The sequence below is a fragment of the Prionailurus viverrinus genome, chromosome B3 (genome assembly GCF_022837055.1).
Source record: "Prionailurus viverrinus isolate Anna chromosome B3, UM_Priviv_1.0, whole genome shotgun sequence".
In the NCBI taxonomy this organism is placed as follows: domain Eukaryota; kingdom Metazoa; phylum Chordata; class Mammalia; order Carnivora; family Felidae; genus Prionailurus; species Prionailurus viverrinus.
In genome coordinates this window covers 76,651,040-76,664,504 of record NC_062566.1, presented here as the reverse complement: position 1 = coordinate 76,664,504, position 13,465 = coordinate 76,651,040, and the positions used below count along the sequence as shown (strand labels likewise).

Below are 13,465 nucleotides of genomic sequence, written 5' to 3'. Positions count from 1 at the left end.
TGTGTGCATATACATGTATTCACAAACACAAACCTTATGGTTAACTTACTCTTAATGGCCTTATTCTGATTTCCTTTTTTATTACAATGCTTGGGGTTTTTTTTAGTACTACTTCATCAAAGAAAGCAATGAGCAAAGAGTAAAGAATTATGCTTGTTTTGAATTACGCTGTAGAAGTTAGCATATGGCTTCTTCCCAAAAAGGTCAGAAAAAAAATGAAGAAATTAATTCTATTTTAATCTACTATAAATCAAAAGCATAAAAAAAGATTGGCTTGCAGTTGCCCTGTCATTTTGCCTTTAGCTCATCTCTTCATATGCAAATTTTGAATGATAATTGCTTAATGTCAAACATCATATAAATGGTTATCATGAGTGAAACACTATTTGATATATAAGCTCATATAAGCCTCGGAAAGGGTCCAGTGAAATAAATGCAATTATTACTCCATTTATAGATGAGGAAATTGAGGCACAAAAAGGTTAACTTACCCAAGTTTACACAGCTAGTAAGTTGGATGGACCAGGATATTAACCTGGTGGTTTTCTAGAGGCCATTGTTACTAGTTCTAGGTTATTTTGCCTTACTACAGAGGAAAAACATACAGTGCACAACATGGGAATAATAAAAAAAGAATACTTATAAGATACTTTAAGATAACTTGTAATTTTAAAGAAAATAACTTTGGGAGAAAAGCTGTGAGTTTGTTTTTTTGTACTAACTAGTTTTTCTTTTTTCTTAATTTGACGCTATCAAGTAAGATGATATCATTGTACGTTGCCTTTCATGACTGAGTTTATTTGTGATCTCTCATTTCATAAATGTTACTGACCTGAAGTTTTTTTTTTTTTTTTTTTTTTTTTTTTAAGTCCTATCAGATATATCACCTGATTTTTGGCCTGGAACAAGTTGCTTTCAAAAATTAGCATTACTCTCAGTATACACTGTTACTTGTTACCCAAACAGTAGTACCTTGGATTTACACGATACAGTACAGTTCTTCAAAGTACTGTGAAGTGTGCGCTGTCATTTAGATCTGACAAACCCTTGGAGACAAGTAATGTAGGTAGTGCTACCTTCATTTCATAGTTAAAAAACCAAATCTACAGGTCACAGCACTAGTAAAAGAGCTGACCATAGAGCCCATACTCTACTGTTCCTTGTTTCTTCTCTCTGTAATCCACAGTACTTTAGATAGCAGTTCTTTCAGAAGTAGCACATTTATTGGAAACAGAAGTTAAGAAAAGGGGCAAATTGCAGTAGTGGATTAAAATACGTTTATTTGAAGAGAGAAGTTCCTGCTTATTAATTGAATTTAAAGATTAACGCTTTGGGTTTTTTTATAAGTGACAAGTTAAATAAATTACAGGTCCTGCAGTTGTCAGTCATCACCTTGCTCGAGTTCTGCTGTTGTGGAAGTGTGTCTTTCCATTGTCTCCTAAAGATCTAGAAACAGAAAAGAACCGAGGAGATTCATTTACATGGCAGGTAACCTTGGAAGGACGAGCTGGTGCGCTCTGTGGTAGGTCAAGTTTGGTTTGCTTTCTCGCTTTCCTTTGGCTTTTTCCCATTCTTTAACTTTTCATGTGTTTATATCTTTAATGGTGGAAATATCTACTTAGGATATTTTTGTAATTGTATATAATTAGTTAGTGATTATAACAAATGTACGATAAACCAAAGTTAGAGCTCTGATCCTTAGGATAATGCATGTTTTCTTAGATGCAATCCAACTGAGAACTGTCAAGATTGCTTTGTCTTTAGTAGGCATTCATTCCTCTTTTTAGAAATACTAGGATTGGATTTAATTAAGTACAGTTTCCATTTAGTTTTTTGTATATGAAAGTTGTACCCTCCCATAGTATATGAACCATTTAAAAATAGCATCTACCATGAATATTTGAACTAAGGAAGAAAGTATTTCTGGAAAGACATGGAAACATTGATTTTGGTTTTGTTTGTTTATTCATGGCATTTTTACCCTTAAAAAATGAAGACCGTTTTGAAATTCATCTTGAAACTCAGTCTAACTTTAAAATATTTATTTTATTCTACATATGAAGTAACTCCTTCTGAAAACTTGTGTTTCAGGTAACACCTATTAGAACCCAGCACTGTTGACTCAAATGTCATCATAGTTTTGCATAATTAGTGTAGAACTGGCAAACTTGAGGTTCTAAGCTAATTTAGCTCAGAAGCTGAGTAAACCCCAGGAAAGCAGCATTTTGTTAACTTGGTTTTTGGTCTCCTTCAGTGATTCTAGGAACTGTTTTGTTTGTTTGTTTTTTGTTTTTTGTCTTTTGGGTTTTTTTGTTTTTTGTTTTTTTTTCCAGCTTGATTAGAGGTAAAAGACCCTAGCTTCCTCTTTGTACTAGAGTTTCAAGAATTTTTTGTTTTTAGCACATTTCTTTATTCCTCTAATAAAAATTCAGAATACTGTACCATACTGGAATGCTTTTTTTCATGGTTCATTACACTCTGCCAAATAAAAATCTGTTCTGTTTTTCAGCTGTCAAGAGTTTTGTTTCCCACTGTGGTGATCTCCTTACTGGGGAAGTAATTCAGCGTCTTCTTCCACCACTTCCTTGTGCTGTGGATTTGCTAACTCAGTAAGGATCTGCTATTTAGATATGATAAAAATTTTTAATAGCAGTCAGTTACTGTGGGATTGTGTTAATAGCTGTTTAGTACATTAATAAGGCCAAGTTTGTATGGTTGGTGAATGATTTTCCTTTTGCAGTGGAAGGCAAACATTTAGTTACGTGATTTTTTTTTTTTAGGCTAGGATCTTGAAAGAAAAATACATATTAAAAGGGAAGGAAAGTTACTTGGTGGATATTGTATCTTCCAAACAGTAAGATTTAACCAAGAAATTAAATATTAAGCCTGTTAACCTTTTCAGGTATGCATTTTATTGGTTTGTTAGTGCTATTCTGTGTTCATAAGAACCAGATGCTTGTTAACAGTTTTAGTTTTTTGTTGTTTTTATTTTTCATACATTCGACTTAAACATATAAGAAAACATAAAGAAAATCCAATATATGTCAAGAGCACTTGTAATTTCCAAATTAATATAATGTATAGTTTAAAGAAAGTTTTTCCAGAAAGTATTTAATGATATAAAATTTAGTCTATTACACAAAAATACATTTAAGGTCTGGCTTACAAAGCATAATAATAAAATGAACACTGTGAATCCAACACAACCTGAGGAAGGATTAGCAAATGTTTGCTGTAAAGGGCCAGATTATAAACATTATAGGCTTTGCAGGCCATACAGTCTCTGTTGCATCTACTCAACCCTGTTGTAGCTCAAAAGCTGTCATACATAATCTATAAATGAGTGAATGTGGCTGTGTTCCAGTAAAACTTAATTTACCAAAACAGAGATGGGCCAGTGTTAGCTACCCTTAAACTGGAACATTAGCAATACTATTGAAGTTATCTATGACTTCCTTTCTAACACCATTCTTTACTCTTTACTTTAGAGGTAATCACTGTCCTGAATTTTATAGTTGTCATTCCTTTGCATTTTCAGAAAGTATATCACATATATATATGCTTCCCTAAACAGTGTTTAGTTTAGTTTTGCTTGGTTTTGATCAGGCATATAGTATACTGTTTCTGAGACTTAACTTTTTTTACTCATCATGTTTCTCAACTTTGTCTATGAGTAAGTTTGTTCATTCATTTTGATTGTTATATAATATTTAATTGTGTGAGTATATAACTTATCCTAATTCTGTCAGTGAAATATCCAAATTACATATTTTCCAGAATTCTTGTATATTTATGTCAATAGTATATGTGAGTATCCTTTGCTCCAGTTCTTCACTAACATTTACTCAGACATCATTTCTAGCTTTCCAGTAGATATAAGTTGGTATCTCATTATGATTTTAATTTCTATATCTGGTTCCTAATCATTTGTCATTTTATATATTTATCATTCCTTAGTATGTCCCCTTCTAGGAAATCCGTATTCATGCATGTCTTTTATTTTTAGGTAAAATAGTTTTTTGATGAACAGACATTAACTGTCAGATTTATCAATCTTTTACTTTTTGGTTAGTACTTTCTGTCTTTTGGTTTAAAAAATCTTCAGATTTATAAAATTACTTTCTTATATTTCTAAAATATTTAAGGTTTTGTCTTTCACATTTCATTTAAGTCTTTAATCCATGTGGAATTGATTTTTGTGTTTGGAGTGAGGTAGGGATCCAATTTCATTTTACTTTTTAATATGGATAACAAATGGTCCCATTCTTTACTAAAGAATCCACACTAGCTCCAGCAGTTGCCATTCATCTGTCATGTATTGTATTCCTGTATACATGGTCTGTTTCCATGTTCTCTGTTTTGTTCCACTGGTGTGTTTGCCCTTTTCTGGGCCAGTACCACATTATCTAGTAAATTTTAGTATCTGTTAAAGCAAGCTTGTTGGCCTTATTCATCTTTAGGCATAATTTGACCCTTCTTAACACTTCTGATGGTAGGCTGTTGAAATTTAATTGGAATTACATTGAGTCTATTGATAAATTTGAAGATAATTGGTATTTTTACAATAATCAAACACATTTCCTATTATTATTATTTTTTTCAACGTTTATTTATTTTTGGGACAGAGAGAGACAGAGCATGAACGGGGGAGGGGCAGAGAGAGGGAGACACAGAATCGGAAACAGGCTCCAGGCTCTGAGCCGTCAGCCCAGAGCCTGACGCGGGGCTTGAACTCACGGACTGCGAGATCGTGACCTGGCTGAAGTCGGACGCTTAACCAACTGCGCCACCCAGGCGCCCCAACACATTTCCTATTATTGAGGTCCTCTACAAATTATAATTTTTTTCTATGAAAGTCGTATATGTCTTTTTGCTTGTTTGTTTTAGTAAGTAAGTAAGTAAGTAAGCAAGCTCTACACCCAACGTGGGGCTTGAACTCACGACCCCAAGATCAACAGTCACGTTCTAAAGCCAACCAGGCACCCCAAGAATTTTTTTAAAATAGTATTTTATTAGGTGATAAAATATAATAAGTTTTTTTGTTGCATAAATGATTGCTTCCTCTCTTAAGTTAAAACATACAAACCCCTTTTGTTATTTTTCTTAAACAAATTGAGAAAGTACTTAGGTCTGTATATTTCCTCTACTTCACTAATTTACAAATAGTCTTTTTAAAAATTTATTCCTAGATACTTTATATTTTTCATTGCAGTTATCAATTAAGTATGTGGTAGTGGGAGAGTGTATGTATGTATAATTTCTTTATTGCTATTATATAAAAATGTAATTAAGATTATATCCAGCCACCTTGCTAAACTCTCCTGTATTAAACATTTATTTTTAGATTCTTCTGGATTTTTCCCTTTATAATACTTATTTATATTCTCTCCCCACATGTGTTAACTAGATTACTACCATTTAAAGCTAAATAAGGGGCAATTGGGTGGCTCAGTCAGTGAAGTGTCTGACTCCTAGCATCAACTCAGGTCATGATCTGACAATTCATGAGTTCAAACCCCACATCAGGCTCTGCACTGGGTGGCTTGGAGCCTGCTGGAAATTCTCTCTGTCTGTCTGTCTGTCTGTCTCTCTCTCTCTCTCTCTCTCTCTCTCTCTCCCTCCCTCTCTCCCTCTCTCCCTCCCTCTCTCCCTCTCTCCCTCTCTCCCTCTCTCCCTCTCTCCCTCTCTCTCCCCTCCCTCCCCCTCTCCCTCTCCCCCTCCCTTGTGTGTGCTCTCTCTCTCAAAATAAATAAATAAACTTAAAAAAAAAAAAGGAAAAAAAGAAACATAAAAGGAGCACTCATGTTTACTAATAATATGTGTAGCTATTTTGCATTTATATGTCAGCCTGTTTGGTGTTTATATGTTGTATAACTTATGTACTTAAAATACACTTTTTCTTTTACTTTAAGGCTTTCTTCAGTGCTAAAAGCATATGGAAGTCCTTTGAAAACACCATCATTAGTTTATAGACAGAGGCTTTATGATTTATTGATTTTATTACCTCCTGAAACCTATGAAGGTATGTGCTTTAAACCAAAATGTTTTGTTTGTGGCCAGGACAGTGCCTGGAAAGTAATACCTGAATGAATGAATGAATGAATGAATGAATGAATGAATGAATGATATGGCATTTATTTAGTGTCTTACTTCTAGGAGGTTTAGGGAGTTCAATCTTAGCCATTGTGTTCACCATTATATAGTAAATAATGTCTTACTTTCTTTTCTCCTCTGGGAAAAAAAGACCCTAGTTCCACTGTGTGGAAGAGAATGAGTCACAAAGATTGGTCTTGATTCTGCTCTGGTCTTTGGTACAGAATATATAATGTAAGTCTATTAGACATTTGGCCATTCCTAGTTTCCTTCTATAGTGATTTTCTGCTGTACATATTATGTTGCACTATTCTATTCTTCACTCTGCCCAGATAGAAGTTTAATACTCAACTACCAAGGGACATCTGGGTGGCTCAGTGGTTAAGCATCCAACTTTGTCTTAGGTCATGAACTCGTGCTTTCCAAGTTTGAGCCCCAGATCCAGCTCACTGCTGTCCGCACAGAGCCCACTTGTAGAAGACAGATTCTCTGTTTCCCTCTCTCTGTGCCCCTGCCCCACTTGTGCTCTCTCTCAAAAATAAGTAAACATTTACAAAAATACTGAACTACCAAGATATGATTGATTTTATAATGTTTAGGGTATAGGTTTTGCCTTTATTGGGTTCAAATACAACTTTAGATTACTGGCACACTATGAATCATAAAATAAACTTGCCCCTATTTTAAAATAGTCCTAAAAGCTTTCTTGTAAATCTAAAGCACAGTTTTAAGAAAATATATTGTTACTGCCAAATACTCAAGATGCTTGTTTTAAGAGTCTTAATAATTAAGTTGATTATGACTTTCAAATCTGTTTCCTGTAAAAATACTTTTATTGGCTTATATCCTTGTTCTGCAAATAAATGCAGTATAATATATACCACATTAGTTCAAACCTATAACTTGTAATTTCTGTTTTGGCCTTTATTATTATGTGAATGGTATTGTTCCCACTGCCTCTCTTCCTGGTTCACAAATGTACCTAGCAAAATATTTGATGATAAAGTAATCATTTAGTATAAGAAGAACTGGAAAAAGATGGGTACATTGTCATTTCCCAAGGACTGTATCAAAAGAATCATTTCTGTAGGGCAGACACTGTGGTAGAGATTGTATATATTATTTACTTCATTTATCTTAGCATAATACAATGAGCTAGTTACATTTTCCTCATTAGACAGATAAAGGTACAGCAAATTTATAAAAAAACCAACTCAAGAACATATATGCAGTAAAGAATGGAATCAAGATTATAGATATGCTTCATGCTGTGCTGTATACTGTTTATAAGTAACCTACAAAAGACTTAACAGTCAAGGCTTAATGATAAGTCTGTCTCATTGTGTGCTATCTCTTACTACATAAAAGTATTTACCTCCTAGATATCTAATAAAAGCCCTAGGGATAATTTCTATGTTCCATACCAGATAGTTGTCAACTTCTGGCAAAAGCAATTCCCTTTAGACATATCAATTTTACCATATTTTGGAGTTTAGTTTCAAACTACAGATGACAGAAATTGACTTATTTTTCAGTCTTGATTAAATATCTATGAATACCAAGATATCAATTTAACGTTTATTTATTTTTGGGACAGAGAGAGACAGAGCATGAACGGGGGAGGGGCAGAGAGAGAGGGAGACACAGAATCGGAAACAGGCTCCAGGCTCCGAGCCATCAGCCCAGAGCCTGATGCGGGGCTCGAACTCACAGACCGCGAGATCGTGACCTGGCTGAAGTCGGACGCTTAACCGACTGCGCCACCCAGGCGCCCCCAAGATATCAATTTAAGATCTGCAGTGTATCTTCTAATGATGATAATATAAGTCTGCCCTATAAGGACTTAAAGAGAAGAACAAAGTCTTGTGCTTTTTTTCTCAGAATTGGAGTTTGAGAATGCAGTCAGAATTCCTAAAGAAATAACAGATATACACATGTATAGATTTTAAATTAGTTACAGAGTGTTCACAGGAAGACAAAGTTGGAAATTACTCTAAACTTCTTGAAAAATAGAATCTGAATTTACCTTCTTTATCAGTTTCAAGTGTATCTATTTTTCTAACATGACTTAAAGAAGAAATTAGTTAATAGAAAAATGAAAATATGATGGTATTAATAGTTTTGTTTCAACCAAAAATAGTAATTTGCCATTTCTTCGCTATCTTTTTTCTATCTTTAAAACTATAGAAATAAAATTAAGAATTTTTTCCTTAAAGACTTTTTTTTTTTTAATGGTACTCTTTTTAATAGATATCTATTTAATAGATAAATGTGCATGGAGCATAACAATCAGAACTTTACCATTAAAATATCAATTGACACTTAAAATAATGGCTCATCATACAATAATAACCTATAGTAATTTCTAAATATTTAATACAAAAGGAAGTAGTAGTCTTTAAAGTATATATATAATTATCTCAGAAAATATGGCAAGAAACAAAACAGAAGATTATTGTGTTAAGATTTTATTTATTTTGAGAGACAGAGCATGAGCAGGGGAGGAGCTTAGAGAGAAAGGGGCAGAGAGAGAATCCCAAACAGACTGCACAGTGCCCAGTGTAGAGCTCCTAGGAACTGCGAGATCGTGACCTGAGCTGAGATCAAGAGCATTTGCTTAACCAACTGAGCCACCTGGTCACCCCACAAAACAGAAGCTTAAAGTTCTAATGATATCACTTGGTACAGTGGGTTGTCAGAAGGTAAGTTTACAAGACATAATAGGAAATTGTTTTTGTTACATGGGACTTATTTAAGAATTTATATGACTTTTCTTTGTGGTTGTTCAGCAGATGCAGATTTTTCTCATGAGAGTGACTTAGTTTTCTGAGGCTTGCCTAGTAAAAATTGGGTTCTTAGTTTTTATTTCCTATTCAGTATTGTTATGAATCCCCTTTCAAGTATTTTAATATTCTCTACACTAGATATTGCTCCTCATTAGCATCACAAAGTCAGTGATGTATGTCTATTAAAAAAGCATATCCGCATTTTAAAATGGAATCATCCTTGGGGTGCCTGGGTGGTTCAGTCGGTTAAGTGTCTGACTCTTGATCTCTACTCAGGTAATGATCTCATGGTTGTGAGATCGAGCCCCACATCTTTCTCTGTGCTGATAGCCCAGAGCCTGCTTGGGATTCTCTTGCATGCTCGCTCGCTCTCTCTCTCTCTCTCTCTCTCTCTCTCTTTCTCTGCCCCTCTCCCCAACTTTGTGCTATCTATCTCTCTCTCTCTTCAAAATAAATAAAAATAAACTTTGAAAAAATATAAAAGAAAATGGAATCATCCTTAAGTGTACTTTGTTTAGGGACCTTTAGGTGAGCTGTCACTTTAAATGAGAAATGGAGGGGCCTGGCTGGCTCAGTCCATGGAGTGTGTGACTCTTGATCTCGTGATTCTAAGTTTGACTTTGATGTTTGGTGTAGAGATTACTTAAAAATAAAAAAAATCTTTAAAAACATAAGTGAGAAATAGAGAAACTATTTATTTAGTTGTAAATATGTTTGAAATGGTAATTAGGTTAATGTGATAATGGACAAATTTATCAAAATGTACATATAAGAGAGACAGCCATATACTGTCTCATGTCTTAGAGAAGATTGCAATGCCACCTGTGAACTAGGTTGACCCCCAAAACACAAATAAAATGAATCCTTTCTGGATTCAAGTTCCAAATTATTAATTTACAAAACAATACAGACAATATAGGAACAAATTAAGCTGCACTGGAGGGCATAATCACAAAAACTCAGACTGTAGAAACTTGTTCAGAACAAATAACCTCATTTCTTCAAATAAATTACGGGGGGGGGGGGACGGTAGAGAGACAACCTTTAGATTGAATGACACTTAAGATGTATCAATTAGTTAAAACATATAGGCTTTACTTAGACCTTGATTCAAACAAATGCAAACAAAAACGGCATTTATGACAATTGAAAATTTGAATACTGAGTGAATATTTGATGTTTAGTGGTTTTTAAAACATTAAAAAAAACTATGACATTATAATAAGATTGTTTAAAATGTCCTTAACTTTCAGTGATACACAAGGAAATATTTATAGATGAAATGAAATCCTTTTACGATTTGCTTCAGAATAATATGAGAGGTGGTGAGATAGTAGATGGAGGTATAGGTGAAGCAAAATTGATCCAGCTGGTCAAGATGCTGAGGTGGTGGGGAGGGGTATCATAATACTATTATGTCTGCTTTTGTATATGTTTGAAATTTTCCATAATGAAAATGTGTCTAATGTTCATAAATTTTTTTTAGGCTGTGTTTTTTTTTTAAACAAATGTAATTTATCTGCTTTTATATTCATCTTTTTTAATTCTATTTTTGTACTTCATGTCACTTTATTTAAAATGACGGTAGTATTTATTCAGCATCACAAGGTATATACACACATACTTTGAGATGTCTTTTCAGTATGTATTCTTAGCCTTGTGACCAGTAACACATAGTTGAGCCATTTGTTTGTAGGGCATTTTTCAAGGATGATATACGTCATCTTTGGCTATGATAGATTAAAGTTGGCTGATGTGTAGATTAAGTTCTGCTTGTTTTTGTTTTTTTTTAACCCTGTACTCTAATTGGTTAACTGCTTTTACTAAATTGCTAATTGCTGATTTCTCTAACTCAACAGGAAACCTTTGTGCCATCCTCAAAGAGCTGGCTGCTGACTTGACTGCCTCTGATATACAGGTGGCAGCATCTGCATTTTTACTTCCACCCCTCTGTCATAGGGATGATCTTGTGATATTAAGTCCTTTGCTACAAGAAACTGACCATAGATTTATTGAAGAACAGGTATAGTGATTTTCCATTGACTCTTGGGTTGATTCATTCTGTGAACAGTCATTTTAATTTTATATATATATTTTTGTTTGTTTGTTTTTAGCTCCTGCTTGGTAATGGTATTGCTTGTGGAAGTTTGGAGTATGACCCTTATGCTATTTATGAGAAAGATGTATTGGGAGATTCAGTGCCTAAGCCCCTACCTCCAGTACTGTCCGTTATTAGCTCTGCAGTCAAGCTCTTTGGAGTTGTATGTGCTCATGTGGGAGAAGCTCAAAGGTAAACCATCTTTAGTAGTTCACTTATCCTGAATTAAATTGTTCACTTACCCTGAAATATAATATTTAAGAGTTGGTAATTGGTTCAGTGAATATGTAATAAAACTGGTGCGTAGGAAAAATATTGTCAGAAGTTCTCATTAGTATAAAAGATTTTTTTTAATGTTTGTGAAAGAGAGTCATGCATGTGCATGTACCCGTGACCAGGGGAGGGGCAGAGAGAGAAGGAGAGAGAGAGAGAGAGGGAGAGAGAGAGAGAGAGAGAGAGAGAGAGAGAATCCTATACAGGTTCTGTGCTGCCAGAGCAGAGCGGGACACAGGGCTCAATACCATGAACTGTGAGATCATGACGTGAGCCAAAATCAAGAGTCTGACATTTAAACACTGAGCCACCCAGGTACCCCACTATAAAAGATTTCTTACAGATGACAACAAGTAAAAGTGAGATCAAGGCTCTTGTTTAATAATTCACCTGGCTAATACCTAATAAGTGTTAAGTCAATAAATTAAATTCAGTTAAACTGAAAACTGCTAAGCTCTGTTGTGATATAATACTTCACCGACAATACAAATGAAAATACAAATTAAAAAACTCATTGATACAAGAATTTTGATTTAGGGGCACTTGGGTGGCTCATTTGATTAAGTGTCTGACTCTTGATTTTGGCTCGGTTCATGATCACATGGTTCATGAGATTGAGCCCTGCATGGTGCTATCTGCATGGAGCCTGTTTTGGATTCTTCCTCTCACTCTCTCTCTGCCCCTTCCCTGCTCATGTGTGCTCTCTCCCTCTCAAAAATAAATAAATAAACTTTAAAAGGTTTTTTTTATTTAAAAAAAATTAAAAATTTTTGATTTATGAGTTATTGTTACAAAAAAGAACACTGGTTTTCTGCTTAGATTAGGTCTCATAGGCTTTCTTACCTTGGAGGTTTTGTGGAGCCATTATAGTTTCGTGGATTTCAAAAATTAGATTAAAATTGATTAGTCTTCAGTTTGGTAGATTTCTGTCCACTCAAAGTAAACTTCAGTTTTGAAATATCACAGGCTAATAAATGGTTTCTTATTGAGAATGACAGTTTCTTTTGATAACTGAAGTAATACCTTTCATGGAGATCAAAAAACACTACTTGTATCTAGTATTCAGGAAATTCTGTGAGATACTAAATGTGACGTGAATTTCTCCTATAGGCTATGCTGTTTAACAGTTTACAAATTAATAAGTATCCTCATTTATTCATATTCTTTCCTTCCTTCCCTTTGCTCTCTTTCTCTCTCCCTCTCTCCCTCACCCCACTGCCTCTCACCCTCTCTTTCTTCCTCTCTGCTTCTGGCATGCTAAACTAAAAATAATACATGTAACTAGATCATAGCTTTTATATCATTTTTATCTAGTTATGTCTTCCAGAGAATACCAATTAGGTAGAGAATTTACTCTCTTTGACGAACATTCACAAAAATATTTGAATCTTATCAGCAACACATTTTTGGGTTTTGTTTGTTTTCTTTTTAAAGTAAGCTTTAGGTCCAACATGGGGCTTGAACTCATGACCCCAAGATCAAGAGTCACATGCTCTACAAACTATGTGACCCTGACAACACATTTTTGAAACAGGTCTTTAGATACTTTACTTTCAGGGGATTGAAAAGTGAATAAACTTTATGTTCAGTTTTAATAGTCTCATGTCATTTTATTGAAAATGATGGTGGTATTTCCTCAGTATCATAAGATAGACACACACACACACTTTGAGATGTCTTTCCAGAACTTAAATTTCAAAACATGGTATTTTTCCCAAATTTATTTATAGCCAATAGCTCCCTGTGTATACTGTAACCATAAACTTACGGTATTTAGACAACTTATGACTAAATTATAAATGAATGTCATAGCACTAAAAGATGAGAGGAAAATCACAGTAGTCTGGAATATGCAAAGAATTGATAGAGAGGATGGGAGTTGAACTAGTCTGTAACTGTACTGTGTTATAGAGCGTACAATTTAAAATAATTAATTTGGGTTATTACAGTAGTAATTGCAGTGATGAAACTTGTAGGTAAAATATTTAAATTAAGCATGTTCTTAAATGGATCCACTAACTCTTTTTGATCTAAGACAAAAAGTAAAAAAGAAAGGAATATACATCTTCCAAACTTTCCTTTTAAAAAATTGATTTTATAGGGTGCATGGTTACTCCCCACCAAGCTCAGTCACGTGGCTCAGTTAGTTAAGCATCTGGCTTCGGCCCATGTCATGATCTTGTGGTTCGTGAGTTCGAGCCCCACATCAGGCTCT

The 13,465-nt window shown here is 34.3% G+C and overlaps 1 protein-coding gene across 10 annotated transcripts in view; it reads left to right on the top strand.

Annotated features, from left to right (window-relative positions):
- Positions 1-13,465, top strand: part of HEATR5A (HEAT repeat containing 5A) — a 120,881-nt gene that overhangs the window by 36,694 nt on the left and 70,722 nt on the right. For all 10 annotated transcript variants that reach the window (XM_047861034.1, XM_047861038.1, XM_047861040.1 and 7 more), the window contains exons 12-16: positions 1,370-1,522; positions 2,510-2,609; positions 5,913-6,022; positions 10,739-10,902; positions 10,994-11,169. In XM_047861034.1, coding sequence (XP_047716990.1) covers positions 1,370-1,522; positions 2,510-2,609; positions 5,913-6,022; positions 10,739-10,902; positions 10,994-11,169 — 703 coding nt within the window. The remainder of the gene's footprint in view (positions 1-1,369; positions 1,523-2,509; positions 2,610-5,912; positions 6,023-10,738; positions 10,903-10,993; positions 11,170-13,465) is intronic.